The sequence below is a fragment of the Heteronotia binoei genome, chromosome 7 (genome assembly GCF_032191835.1).
Source record: "Heteronotia binoei isolate CCM8104 ecotype False Entrance Well chromosome 7, APGP_CSIRO_Hbin_v1, whole genome shotgun sequence".
Taxonomy (NCBI): domain Eukaryota; kingdom Metazoa; phylum Chordata; class Lepidosauria; order Squamata; family Gekkonidae; genus Heteronotia; species Heteronotia binoei.
In genome coordinates, this window is record NC_083229.1 from 41,181,865 (window position 1) to 41,196,887 (window position 15,023).

The following is a 15,023-nucleotide window of genomic DNA, read 5'->3' on the forward strand; positions in this document are numbered from 1 at the left end:
ATCAATATATAGCTCTCAAAAATGGCTGTCTATCTCATTTTTTCTATTCCGCCTTCCCTCCAAAAAGCTCAAAAAAGTGTAATTATTTAAAATCTGAGAAAATATAGTAGGAGGATAAAGCCTCACTGAGAGCAGAACTCAGCTTGTCTCTATAAAGACAGCAGGGAAGGGACCACACAAAACTCCTCACAAGCCTTTGGAAGAAAGGCAAGGAAAGCAAAAACTCTGAGATGGCAACAGGCCTGGTTTCTTGGAGGCCAACCTGGCTACTGTGTAAGAAGGCTGGTGATTTTTTGTATGACAGGTGACTCTCAAGATGATTAAGATCTTGCCAATTTAGGGCTCTAAAGATCCAAACTAGAAAGTCAACTTCAGCTGGGAAAGAAGACGGGTAGCCCTGCAAAAAGAAATAATGCAATGGCGCCAGCTCACACCCATCCATAAATGAGCAACAGTACTGCACCAGCCAGGACTCTGTGGGATAAAATATTTATACTAAATACATTTCATTTCAACATTTATAGTTTACCTCAGCGGAAGAATTTGTGCTGCTCTTTAAGTAGCCTGTAAGAGCTGCAACCTGACATGCAAAATACGGGAGAGCCCAATTTTCCCTTGATGGAATTGAGTAGTCTATTCTGGTTGTATCTGCCCTGGAAAAGAGACACAAACAAAAAGTAACAGACACATTTACTAAGTTATTTCTCAGAGACCAGATTGGACTATTGCTCTTATGTAATATATTAGTTCTTAAAAATAAGGACCTTTTGGGAACTGATCACCCATAGCCTTGCTATCTAACCCAATGTACTTCATATGGTTGAGAAGCAAATGCCATTTAAAGCAGATGTTTTAGCAACAGGAGTAACATTTTTGCTATCATTACTTGCAATGAAAAAGCAAGTTTCTCCTCAAAAAGAATTCAAAGCATGTCCCAGCCATTAAGAACCAAAGCAGCACAAACATGACCGGTGAAGCAACAGGCAAAAATGCCTTTCATTTCAACCGCTTTATTCTTCTAACATTTTCAACTGCAGTACGTGCATCTCCACAGAGGTGAAATATATCACTTAACAGAAACTTCCATAAATTTCTTCTTTTACCATAGTGCTGAAAGCAGAGGAGGAAGAAAAAAATAAAGCCTTAGGGATTTGTTCAGTTCAAGGCAGTGAAACAGAAGAGTTAAGTGACAAGTCATTTAAAATTTAAAGCCTGCTTTACCTGTTAATAATGAACCAGGCAACTGTTAGCATCCCTGCTAGCCAAGTGCCGCTCATCAGCCAGCTGGTTACGAACAGCGCGGTCACATAAATCCCCTGAAGCCCAAACACTATGCCAATGTAAAAATAGACTGGCTCTATAACTTCCTGAAAATGAAAGAGGAGACTTTTTAAAAAACGGAGAACAAGTTATGAAAAGGCACCACAACTGAGCCGCCCTGAGTCCGTTTGCAGAGAGGGCAGGATAGATAGAAATCTGAAGTAAACTGGGAATGGAAAGAGGAACACTTGAAAGGATAGAACAGACCTGACAGGGTAGGTCTCCAACATGGTGTTCATGGGAGCTACAGCACCCACCAAGTGTTTTCAGATAGTTGGCAGGGCCAGGTGGGGCTATTGGCTTTGGAGATTTGATTGGCTGTACAGATTATTTAAAAGCATTATTTTGGTAGCAGCTATCACAACACAAGGGTCATCACAATATGACTGAAGGTACACTGGAGCAGCCAGAGTAGAATATACAGAGAAGCACTATTTCAGCAGACTATCCACTTGAGAAAAAGAGAACTTTCTGTAGTAGCCAAAAAATCTACACCATTCATGTTAAATCAGAAGGATATTCATATGGCATGACAGATATATAAGAGAAAAGCAGAGTATAAATGTAAATAATAAATTCAGCAAATGAGTATTTTTTTTTAAAAAGTAATTTTGTTGCTGCTCCAGAAGAACTTATACCAGCTTATCTTGGTCTATGCAGCATTCTAATTTATTAAGAGTGCCACCTAAAGCAGAATTATACCCTTCTTAGCCCACTGAGTTCACAGAAGGATATCATTTTGCTTATGATGGCACTGCTGGTCTTGCCTCTTTATCCTTTTCTCCTTGGTTAATGTTTAATTCAATTTATACCCCACCCTCCCCACCATGGTGGGCTCAGGGCAGCTTACATGACAAAATGTGGGTTCAAACAATCAGAGTTTATAGGAAACCAGCATTTTCTGAGTCCATAAAGCACTCATCAGGCATTAGCTGCATCTTCATATATAGCGATATTACTCTGAAGTAAAAGAAGCCACTGGCTTTAGGTTGCATGAGAAGGATACCTACTTCACTGCCAGATGCTTGATATAATGCACTGGCAATCAACTCAGGATATAAGGTCATTTTTTGCACTGCATTCATGGTCTTCAATGACAGAGTTCTGTTATCCCGGGTAAGTTCATACACACCTAAGGATAAGGAAAAGAGATGCATCATTTAAGAAATTGTTAGTGGCCAAGAACTATTATGCTTTGCAGGCTAAGTTCATGACTATACGACTTCTTTCCATGGATTGGAATTTTAGACATAATTCAAAATGTAAACAATAACATGATCTGTAAGAAACTGCTAGATGCTATCATAGTTCACAATGAACATGGAAGGTAACATTACGCTGATTCACATCTCCTCATTTGAAGAACTAGATCTTTAAGGTTCCGGAAAGATGTCAATAAGCTGGAAGAAGTCCAGCATAGGGCAACAATGCTGATGAAGGGTTTGGAGACCATGTCCTATAAGGGAGACTGAAGGAGCTAGGAATCTTGGCGTTGGAGAAGATAAATTTGTGAGGTGAAATGGCTGCCACCCTCTGATACCTAAAGGGATGCCACGAGGAGGATGGGACAGATATGTTTTCAGTCATATTGGATGACTCAGTTGGACTAATAGATATCAACTACAGCACAATAGGTTTTATCTAAATTTAAGGGAAAGGGTGAGATGTCTTCAACACTAAATAGTCTCCCTAGTGAGGTGGTGGATTCTTCATTGCTGGAGGTTTCTAAGTGTCGATTGGATACCTACTTGTTGGGGATATTATAGCTGTTAATCAGGGGTTGGACTAGATGACCCTGGTGATCTCTTCTAACTCTGAGATTAAATTAAATAAAAGGTACTTCCTTCTAGGTCTTTCTTTGAATCTTCAAGATAAATTTGATAGAAAATCTAGGAACTGAACAAAATGTGGTATTTGGTGCAGTGTAAGTTTGGTGTAGTGGTTAAGTGTGTGGACTCTTATCTGGGAAAACTGGGTTTGATTCCCCACTCCTCCACTTGCACCTGCTGAGATGGCCTTGGGTTAGCCATAGCTCTGGCAGAGGTTGTCCTTGAAAGGACAGTTGCTGTGAGAGCCCTCTCAGCCCCACCCACCTCACAGGATGTCTGTTGTGGGGGGAGAGGATATGGGAGATTGTAAGCCGCTCTGTCTCAGATTCAGAGAGAAGGGCGGGGTATAACTCTGCAATTCTCATTCTTCAAACATAAGAGGTGCAAAGTAGTACAAGGAAGAGATGATATAGGGCCTCCCGCCAGGGCTAGTTCAAGCTTTTGACAGACAGTGGTCAGGGTCCACCCATCCCTCCTGTGCTCATGACCCTGCTCACATTTCCCTTCCTACCCCCACCCACCTGTGCCTCTATCCCCTGCCTGTTCATGACCCCCCACAGCCATCAGCATGCACTTTCCTCAGTGGCACTGGCAGGTGTGTGTAGCTGGGAACCCCTCTGCTGCAGCTGTCACCATCCATACACTCTTCCCTGGTGACGCTAGGCAGTCCAAACAGCTAGGAGCACAGGAGGTAGAGTGTTTGTATGCGCATGGACAAGGGAAAGGTATGCAGACTGGGGGCAGAAGCACATGGGTGGAAGCAATTGGCTGTAGGCCCCGCCAGAAGCTCGGGGCAGATATCCCACTTCAGGGCATGCTGATGCTGGTCCTGACTTCTACGTAGGCAATGGAGCCTGCAGCTTCTGTTAGTGTAGTACAAGCTTTGCTGTGAACAAACAAAGCTGCCTTATACTATTAAAGCTGTCTTAAACCATTAGCCCACCTAGCTCAGTAAAACACACTCTGAATGGCAGTGGGTGTCAGGCAGAGAAATACCTTTCCTGTAGATACCAAGGACTGAACCTAGGATCTTCTGCATGCAAAGCATTCACCCTACCACTGAGCCATGGTTCTTCGTCTCCCATGCCTGTCTGTAAAATCTAAGCCCTTACCTGCACTTTGATGAGCTTCGGTCTTTATGACAGCAGGCAGAAACAGAGGGAAAAGCACCATGGGACCTTTAATTACTACTGTTTAAGTCTCATCACTGAGAACCTGGCTCTCAGCATGTAGCAAGGTGCATTTGTCTTACCTCTTTCAAAGGAAGGTGCCTTTAACAATTCCTTATAAAATGAGTAGTAAACAGCACTATCGCCCTGAAAGGTGATTTCTCGCTCAAGCTCCTAAGAAAAAAGCACACACACACACACAAAAAAAAGTTATGCTCATTTACTTTAATTTGTTTCTTTTTTAAAAAATAGGAGATGCTACTATATTTTGCTTTTAGAAAGACAACATTTCTAGCAAAACACGGGCAAAATGGATTTCAGTCTTTTCCAGTTAGTTGCAGCTTCCCAGAAACACTTTTCCAGGTTCTTTTACTTTTAGAGGGCCAGGAAGTGAAAATGGGTCCTTCTATAAAGCATAGGTCCCCAGACTATTTACAAAGCCCTTCATAACCTTGGACCTTCCTATCTGTAAGACTGCCTCTCCTGCTATGCTCCATCATGTCAACTTTGCTCATCTGAATAGGGCCTTCCAGAGGTGCCATCCTGCAAAAGGCCAAGACCAACAGCTGCCTTCTCTGTAGTGTCCCCCAACCTTATGGAACGGCGGGCCTGCGGGGAAGGTTCCCATCCTTGGCTTTCTGTAAACCATTAGAACTGCTCAGGAGGGTTTTTTTTTTTTTAAAGATAAAGGATTAGGGATGAATTATAACACTACGCTTCAAGATGTTTCAGCACAGGGAACAAGACTGTGCCATATACTACTAATATTATCTGCTGCTGTATATTTTTATCTTGTTCTTACTGTATTACATCTTGGCAGCCTTTAATCAGGTATTTAAATTTAGTGGTAGAGTAATGCATAAAGTAGCACGGGTTTGTTCGTCAGAAATGAATGTATTCTAGCTATGTTTAATCTGAATATCATTCTGCACAATTATAATTTTTGTAATGTATTACAATGGAAAATATAAGATTTTCAAATCTATATATAAGTAATACCATTTATTGCACTGTTTAAACAAGGGTGTCAAACATGCGTCAAACACAATTAAAGGGTTTTTTTAACCCTTTGTGTTTGCCTGTGTCCTTTATAAAGTTTATGTCTCTGCTACCTAAACTTAAATAGGTGCACACAATGCCCAATCCAACATGACCCGGCCCAATATGGCCTGGCCCGACAAGGTCTCATTTACGTCAGATTTGGCCCATGTAACAAATGAGTTTGATGCCCCTGGTTTAAAGTGACATGTTTAATACTTGTGCCTTATTTCAAATTTCTGCAATCAGTTGAAGTCAATCAGCTTAGAAACGTTTAACTCTTGTGCAGCACATGCTTGTACAGTAAATGACACTGAACCATGGACATGAAGAAACAGAGGTCCTGCAACAACCATAAGACAAAACAAGGCACCAAAATAATAGTAACTACACCTTCACATCCACCTCCCTCTTTCCTGCATAGTTTTCCTGTATACAGATAATTATTGTCAGAAGATGTTTTTGCACCGCAATGAGGAAACTGCTACATTGTATACAGTGGCTGCCTGATCCAGGTGCATGCGATGCAAAAAAGCCAGTACAACTTGTGACTCACTGAATCAGGTGTAGCCATGTACTGCTGTATACCACATGCTATGTTTCTGAAGTCCCTGGTAGGCAACAAAACGAGAACCTCACTGAGCCTGGTTGGCTGTTATGTGGTTCAGGGCAACATGATTGTACAGGATGTACAGGGCTATGCTAGAAACCTATATTGCAGACCTCTGGTCAGTCATTTCAGTCTAGTTCCATTGAAACTAATGGGCTTAGACCGAAATAACTCTGCTTAGGATTTCACTGTTTCCTACGTGGAGATTTTCTTAAGAAAAACTTATAGAGCAGCTCTAACGATTGGATTAAACTTCCTAAGAAACAAGCCTGAACCTCACAACCAGATCAATACATTCGAAAAGCACATTCTGCTCCTAATGCCTCTACTTCCTTACCGGCCTGCCAGAGAACCAAAATCTGCGTTCGTGGTACGTTGAAAGGTACATGGCATACATCATTCCACTGACGATGGCTGCAATGCAGCCGAAGAAAAGCTTTGCAAAATGTGGAATTAAAACATCTGCACAGGAAAGAATGTGAAAGAATTACAGACAAAGGTAAAAACCTTTGGAACATTCATTTTGAACATAAATCATCCTTTCAAAATGAAAGCAATGCTACCCTTAATACCAGCCCACTTAATATACCATTGATCTAGATTAAGGTTTACAATAGTACACAAACTACATATTCTAGCTCCTGCCAAAAAATGCTGGCTTCTATCAATCCAATGTTTAAGGATGCATTTATAATGCATCCAGAATTTTGTAGCAAAAGAGGTGCCAGAGCTCATTAGCACAACTCATTTGCATGTGCCACGCACTGCTAACATCACCAGAAGGTATACTAAATTATATCAGCTCAGTTTCTACCTTAAAATGCTTCTGGAATTGTAACTGTCATAATAAAACCTTACTCCCGACCCATTACACTTTTTAAATTACTTTCTCCTATGTGGCCACAGTGGCATGATGAAGATTTCCATCTGTCTGCTTTATATATTTTGGTTATTTTCCCATTTTTTTGGGGGGGGATATTAAAAAGTTTGTCAAATCTTAAAGTTCAGCAAAATTCTCACAGGGGGTTTAAACAATGGAGGCCAGAAGCAATTATTGGGGGGAGAGTAAGAAAGAAAGAACACAATAAAATTTAGATGTTCCAGAGCGCCGCTCCTGTGAGCTTCTGCCCAAAATGAGGCCTGATCCCACTTGATGTCCCGTGGATGAGTGTCTGCGCTTATGCCTCTGAAATGCACGGTGTCTAAGGGATGCGAAAGTTCTGCCTGTGATCCTTTCCCAACAAAGGCTAAACATGCATATGGGAACCACTCCTTAGTTAGCAGACATGTATATTTGTTTCCAGTCTATATGGATTGCTCATTGTCTTGAAATGTAGAAACAGAACTAAATGCTTCGTCTCTGAATGCAAACAAACCAAGGCACATTCCTTGACATGGGCACATTTAAAAGAACTTATATTCCCATGAATATTTCTTTACAGTTCATAGATTAGAATTCACTGTATTTTAACTACTAGTAATCTTCAACTAGTTCCAACCACCTCAGTTAAATACCTGTATTTAAACAAAATTTCTATCTATCCTTTTATTTACTTCATTAATACCCCACCTTTCTTTCTGATGAGGACTCAAAGAGTTTCCATTATTCTCCTCTCTTCCATTTTATATTCACAACAACCCTCTGAGGTAGGTTAGGCCGAGAGGGTATGATTGGTCCAAGATGGCCCAGCAAGCTTCCATGGTACAACCTGGGTCTCCATCAGCCTAGCCGGATACCCTGTGTTCTTTTAAGTCTTACTTTAGCATTCTCAGTTCAATAAAATGGGCAAGGGTTTCAGCAGTCTCCTAGTGCACATGAGACATAAACTATACTTTACTTGCAAATGGGCATAACAAAGCCCAACAGAGTTTCTTTTTTTTCCAAGAAAGAATTGCCTTAAAAGGCTTCCATTTTGAGCAAAGGAATGAGGGAAAGATGGGAAGGAGTACTTAATTCTGCCACCTTAAGTCCAGGGAGATAAGGCAAATATAAATGTTTAAGTAAATTAAGTAGAACTTCACCCCATAATGTCAATTTTTCTGATCAAAATCACCCCTTCACATCAATTTTGTCCCTCTCACAGGGTTCCAGACCCTTGTTTCCCAGTATAGCACACATTTGGAACTCCACCATGAAAATAATTTTCACTGGTTTTCAGCAGGAAAATAACCAGCAGGAGAAAGGGTTACACACCCCAGAGGCTGCTTTTCATTTATCCAATTTTTATCTTACTCTTCTTCCATGGTTCTCAGAAGAGTGCATAGTTCTCCATTCTTTGTTGTGCCCCCGCCAACCTTGTAAAATAGCCTGCCTGAAGACATCAGAGAGGCTAAAATCCCACAAAATATGTAAAACAGAACTGTTCAGGAGTGCATTTTATAAGGATAACAAGGCTCATAACAAAAATGTTCAAGGACGTATACAGCATATATTATCTGTTTGAACTGTGTATCATCCTACACTCCCTGCCTTGTTTTTAATCCTTCTATAATACATTTTTTTTGCTTTGTTCCAAATTGCTGTAATTCTAGTGCTATTACAATGCTTATCAGATGTCTCATAGAGTGCATAATATGCCTTCAGTCTCAGTGGGAAAGATGAGCTATGAATAACAGGAATAAATCATCTCAACAACCCCATGAAAATAGGTTAGACCGAGAGCGCACAATTGGTCGCACATCACACCACGAGCTGGTTGTAAATTTGAACCTGGATCTCCCTGTCTAGCCAGACATTCTAACCACTACCTTGGATGGGGATGGGGTGGAGAGAGTTTCTGTATGCAGTCTGCCTACACTTTTTTTTTTTTTTACTACACTACAAATTTAAGGCAGCTTGAAGATAAGCTGACTACTGGGATCCCCAGTCAAGGACACCTGGTAGATGTAAAGTCCATGATCAAAGCAGATCATTTCGTATCCTAAGAATTTTGCAGAGCCACTTTACACACAAGATGAGCATTCTGCAGCATTGCCTCAACATCAGTGGATTTCATTTGTAGCAATGCTTGGCCAGTGCACTACTTTTCCACAAAGCAAAATCCAAGGTAATTCAGATGCTAATCGCACACAATACGTTGCAGCCATGTGCTGTTTCTAAAGTAAGATATTTTTTCCACATTCCCAAAGAAGAATTATGAATTTAATTTGTTAGAACGCCCCTTACACATTTGCATCATTTTACTAGGAAAGAAGACAAATGCCAACCAAGTAGAAAAAGGACTCAACTTACATCTTGGAGTTTTTTTCGGCTTCTTGCTTTCTTCATTTTCATCTTCTGGAGCTCCCTCTTCAGTTTCAGTGCCAAGTGGCTTCTTTCTTTGTCTCAACTCTACAGCACCTTACAACACATCCAGAAGTTATTTATTTTCAATTGTTTTTTTAAATACCGGTATATATATATATATATTCAGAAGTTATTTCTCAAACGTTTCAGATTAGTATTTTAAAATATGTCTAGTATTTATCACAACGATTTATTGCAACTCCCCATTTAAGAGTCACTCTTCTGACTCCATGCACATTCCATATAGGTGTATTACGTATTAACATGATGCTGGACTGTGGATAGCATCAGCCCCAATAAAAGGCAGAAACCAGTTTAGTATGTTGCTTAATTCTGAGAATCATTAAAGTGTGTTATAGCCAAAGCCTTCTTTCCATTAAACTGAATCCAATGACTCCTATAACAAATTGTAGAAGGAAATCACTTAATCCAACCCAATATTTGCTAGGATTCCACTGCAATCCGCCAGCAGCCCCCAGATGCACCTAGATTTGTCAGTCCTGATGCAGAATTCCTTGCAGCACCTGCCTTATTCTTTTTATGCTTTGGAGAGCACTGGAAGTACAAGGGTTTTGCATTGTGAACATAGGTCGCTGCATGAATTGAACAGAGGACTGCGAGGATATAGCAGACTACAGAAGTTCCATGAGGAAATGGCCATAAGCTAGGAAATGGCTACAGCAACAAAAATATGTACAAAGAAGGACAATATTAGGTTAGGATGCAAACTAGGGACTCCCCATTTTGCCTTGAGAGGAATACAAGGAAGGGGGATTTGCAGGGGGGTGGAGTGGAGACATGTGCTTAACCCTTCTCTACCTTCTGATTCTATCCAGCTACCCACTCTTTGGCCGACTTTAACAGTTTTCCCTTTCAGTCAGGTTTCAGTACAAGAAATAAGTCTGCCTGAGAGAAAAACAGCTTGGGGAGAAAGACGTTTTCAAGGGAGAAAGGACAAATGTAGGAAGGCAAAACAGCTTCCCCTGCTCGCTTCACTGATTCCTTCTTCCCCACATTTAGGTTATTTTGGCAAAAACAGGCTTCCAGGTAACATGCCCCAACACAAAGCAAAGAACAAACCAATTTGGAAAAGGTACCATCTTTTTGCAAAGTATTGCAGAATAGAACAGAAGTGAACACAATCGTTTTTATATTCTCTAGCTACGAGATTATTTTTTAAACAATATCAATTGGTTGCTGAAAGTAATTAAAATATTACAAGCTTTGAATTGCTCTGAATATGTTAAGCATCTTAAAAGATCATGCCACTCAAGCTTTTCACAACCCATTGTTCCCCATGGAGTCAAAAATTTCCTAAATTAAAAAAAATCAAGTTCTTTATTGAAGATAAAATAGCCAGCTAAATCACATTTGTGTTTGTTTTGCCGACCATTCCACTGTTACCAAAATATACAAGCATGTAGTTTCCATTTCATTTAATCCCATTTAAAAACACAAAATGTGTGTTTCTTCCTGGTGGCTTTCAGCTGCATGACATAAAAATCAAACAAGAGAAGTGTTATAAAACAGGTGTAAGATTTTCATTCTGCCTCTTGATTGCTAGTTTTGCCCAAGACCAAAAAAGAAGGAAGTCAAAGCTAAGAAACGTCCAAAGGCAGCACACTTCTAAATACCAGATACTGAAGACAATCAAGGCTGCCTGCTGCCCTTCATGCCATGAGGTTTCCAGAGCCAACAACTGCATGAAACAGGATGCTGGACTAGATGAACTACTGGCCTGATTCAGCAGGGCTCTTATGTTCTTATCTGACAAGGCAGTGGTCGAAAGAGAATATGGGACTTTCTGGACTTTGTCTGATACACCGTGGCTGCAATCACACATGCTAAATAATGCAGTTTCAATCCACTTTCAATGCACTTTGAAACTGGATTTTGCCGGTACACACAGTAAAATCCAGTTGGAAAGTGCATTGAAAGTGGACTGAAACTGCATTATTTAGCACAGGGGTCCTCAAACTTTTTAAATAGGGGGCCAGTTCACTGTCCCTCAGACTGTTGGAGGGCCGGACTGCCGTTACTGTACAAGGCCGCGGGCCGTCAGTTCTCCATCTTCTGCATCTCTCTCCCTTCCCCACACCACACACCCTGGCCTGGGAACTCACCTCACCTCGGTATCACCTCACACTCTGTCTCCGCAGCCTCAGCCCAGTGCCGGAAGTGTGCGTTGCTAATGCGAGTTTAGGTCAAACGTCACTTCCGGTCTGATTTTGCCATAACCCGGCGGGCCGCATAAACGTCCTCAGCGGGCCGCATCTGGCCCGCGGGCCGTAGTTTGAGGACCCCTGATTTAGCAGGTGCAATCGCAGCCCATGACTCTTCTTATGGAACAGTTTTATCAGTGCTTGGAAGTCACAAATCCTCACAAATCATCATCACTATGATGAAAGACAAAAAACCTCATTCACCTGGAGCTACCAAGAACCAAGTCAGTATAAATAGACCAATGTACCTATGAATGCCTAGATTTTTTTTTTAACGTGGGAAACTGCAAGACCATAAGCTACATTCTGAACTCAGAGATGGTCTATAGATGCTTAGGATATCTAAGATTACAAAACTGCTCCTAAAGGGTGAACACATTCACACACCCAAAAAAATCCGATTCTAGTGAAGACTTGCCTTATTTCCAAAGAAGCCAGAACTATATTATAATAAACCTTATGATGCTGTAAAAGCAAAACATGAATGTTTACATTTAACAATTAGTATCAGCAGTAGGGCAAAGGACGGATTTGCTTCAGCACGCAAGAACAAAATAATTCCCAAGACCTAGTTCATCAACATTTTAAATGTGCATGATATAAATAGCTCAAGTTTTCAAGAATAGTCAGGTATGGGAAACAGGCACCCTTCTCATACATATGCATGTAAAGTATATGTATTTAAAAAATTAAATGAACAGGCTTTACCCTACAGTTGCCAATTTCCAGGAAGAACCTGTGGATCTCCCAAACTTGCAACTAATCTCCAGGCTGTCAAGATCAGTTCCCTTGGAGGAAGCAACTACTTTGGAGGGTGGAGCCTACCACATTATGCCTCTCCTGAAATCCCTCCTTCTCTAGGCTCCCCTCTCAGAACTCCAGGAATTTTCCAACATGGAGCTTGCAGCTCTTTTTTATCGAATCAAAAAGGTTTATTCCATTCAACAAACTTAACATGCACTGCACTGTACATTTCACTAAAGTTTCCTCATATTTTCCTACAAAGAAATAATTTCCACATAAGCAAAAATGAAGTAGCAATTTCTCATCTAACATTACATCTAAGCAACATATGTTGAGCCTACAAAACGTTTAGCTATTTTGACTTTCCTTAGAACCAGAATATTACACTTAGTGTTAAACTCACATACAATCCTGGTTGCAGCACTAAATCTTACAAGTTTCAGTTTTTATATAACTCATTATATAGTACGATATTCCTTATCTTTTGAGGAAGTTTCACATCTGACCTGAAGCCTGTCAGTGTTTGGATACCATGACACACACCTCAGGAATCTCCAGGCTGGATTACTATTATGTGCTCTACATGCAGATATATCTAAAGACAGACACAGACATCAACTTATTAGTGGAAAGAGCTGAGGGGAGCACAAAAACCTGTTTAAAGGGACCTTCAGTGGCTCCCATTTTGTTTTCAAGCCCAATTAAATTAAAATTGCTGGCTTTCATGTTTAGTTTTAAATCCCCCAAAAACATCTTTATCAGAGGCTAGAGGGATGACCATAGAAATGAGCCGGGACTTTCCTGTAATAGCACCAAGACTGAAGAACAAACTTTCCAAGACGTTTGTTAGGCCAACTTAGCTTTGAATTACAGAAAATTAGAGAAATCCCTTTGTTAAAGCAGGTTTGGGGGCAGAAGGCTTTGCTGATCAAAGGGCTAACAAAGCTCTGTATAGAAAGTACCAGATAGGATTTTAAAACCATACCTTGCTCTGCTGAAGACTTCACTACTTGATACGCTGGTTATTACACAGTTTATATCAGCATTGCTTTTATCATGCATTATTGTTGTTGTTTGCAGTCTGTTAGCCACTGAGGTCCCACATAATAACTAACAAGGTATACCTTTTAAATTAATTAAGTTAATTAAAGGAAAGAAACGTGGTGAAAAATAAGAAGGACCCAGTGCATTAAGACAACTTTCTCCATTCAGTGTGAAGCAAGGGGGGGGGGGGGAGTATGAAACCCTTTTGGGGAACTTTTACACAAAATCATTTTATTCATAAAGACAGGTCCAGGTGGGCAGCCGTGTTGAATATAATTTCGTGGGTCTTAAAGATGGCACCGACTTCAAACTTAATTTTATTCACGTGCGTTTTGAATGTGCAACTGTCAGCCAGTCTTCACACTCTCCCCTAAGCCGAAGCAATTTTCTGTGTGAATGTGCTCAGAGAAACCAGCTTGACGACTTTAAAACACTTACACAACGAAAACTTTGGTCTTCTTTTTACTGAAGATTCCACTCCAGAACGAAAACGACAGAGAGGCAGCCGGGTACTCCCTCTTCCTATGCCAGCGTTCCAACGAGACTCCCGGGTACCCAACTTCACACATACACACAGTTCTTTGCGCCGCCCAAGGCATGAATTCTCCTCCCCCTTCGGCACCCCCTCCCCCTCGAATCTCCTTCCTGCCCAGCCTCTGATTCCCGTAACCTGCCAGCCGTGTGCACACCCCCAGGGGATGGAAGCACAGAGAAGGTAATACAACACGCATCCAAAAAGGCTCACCTTCCTCCATCTCCAGGCACCACAGCAAGCCCCCGCCAAGGGCTTTACGCCGCTACTCCTCCAGCAGGGTTCTCCAGGGCAGGAGAGGGGCCAGGGTCCCTCCTTCCTCAGACCTACTCTAACACACCCCCACGGCGGCAGGAGCAGCTGCCGCTCACTTCCTGTTAGCGCCCCTATTACCGATCCAGAATCTCTTCTTTGACTTCAAGGCTACCGGGAACGCTTCGACTCAAGGAGCGCGGAAGCAGCCGGAAGACAATTGGTGTACGTACCTAGGCAATGCCAGTTCTCTTCCGACAACTTCCGCCCCGAAATCAGCCTCAGTTGCAAAAAAACGCAAAACGTCTCACTTGTAGAGCCTGTGACCAGCATTCAGCGGCAGCTTAGCAGTGCAGAGGAGACAAGTGTGAGCTCTTGCTTCTCTTCCTCAGCCCTCAGTTGGGAATTAAGCATTGGAGACGGCATTCAGACTAGAATTCACGGATGCCTGTTATTTAAAGGGAATGAGCCAGTGGAGGTTAGAGTGGTTCAGGTGGGTGGCCCTGTTGGTTTGAAGCAACAGAACAAAGTTTGAGTCCAGTGGCATCTTTAAGACCAACAAAGTTTAATTCTGGGTAGAAGCTTTCGTGTGCACGCACATCATCAGAATGCATATGAAAGCTTCTACCCAGAATTAAACTTTGTTAGTTTTAAAGGTGCCTCTGGACTCAAACTTTGTCCTGCTTAGAGTGGCAGACTAGGATAGGGGGGACCCAAGTTCAAATTCGCTCTGTTCCTCGCAAATGTTAAGTTTGGGTGAGTGACCCACGCTCTGCTTCACAGGGTTGTTGCGGGCTGAAATGGAGGACAGGAGAACAACAGAGGCCACTTTGGATCCTCGTTGGGAAGGAAGGAAAGGAAAGGAAAGGTCCACTGTGCAAGCACCAGTCATTTCCGACTCTGGGGTGACGTTGCTTTCACATTTTCATGGCAGACTATGGGGTGGTTTGCCATTGCCTTCCCCAGTCATCTACACT

General features: G+C 41.7%; 1 protein-coding gene across 1 annotated transcript in view; it reads right to left on the bottom strand.

Annotated features, from left to right (window-relative positions):
• The window catches only part of DPY19L4 (dpy-19 like 4), a 40,312-nt gene extending 25,838 nt beyond the window's left edge, over positions 1-14,474 (bottom strand). Inside the window, exons 1-7 of the mRNA XM_060243484.1 lie at positions 14,008-14,474; positions 9,199-9,306; positions 6,304-6,428; positions 4,402-4,492; positions 2,331-2,452; positions 1,222-1,367; positions 530-653 (exon numbers count right to left, since the gene is read on the bottom strand). Of these exons, the coding sequence (XP_060099467.1) occupies positions 530-653; positions 1,222-1,367; positions 2,331-2,452; positions 4,402-4,492; positions 6,304-6,428; positions 9,199-9,306; positions 14,008-14,017 (726 nt within the window). The 5' untranslated portion in view covers positions 14,018-14,474. The remainder of the gene's footprint in view (positions 1-529; positions 654-1,221; positions 1,368-2,330; positions 2,453-4,401; positions 4,493-6,303; positions 6,429-9,198; positions 9,307-14,007) is intronic.
• Between the last annotated feature and the right edge of the window lie 549 nt (positions 14,475-15,023).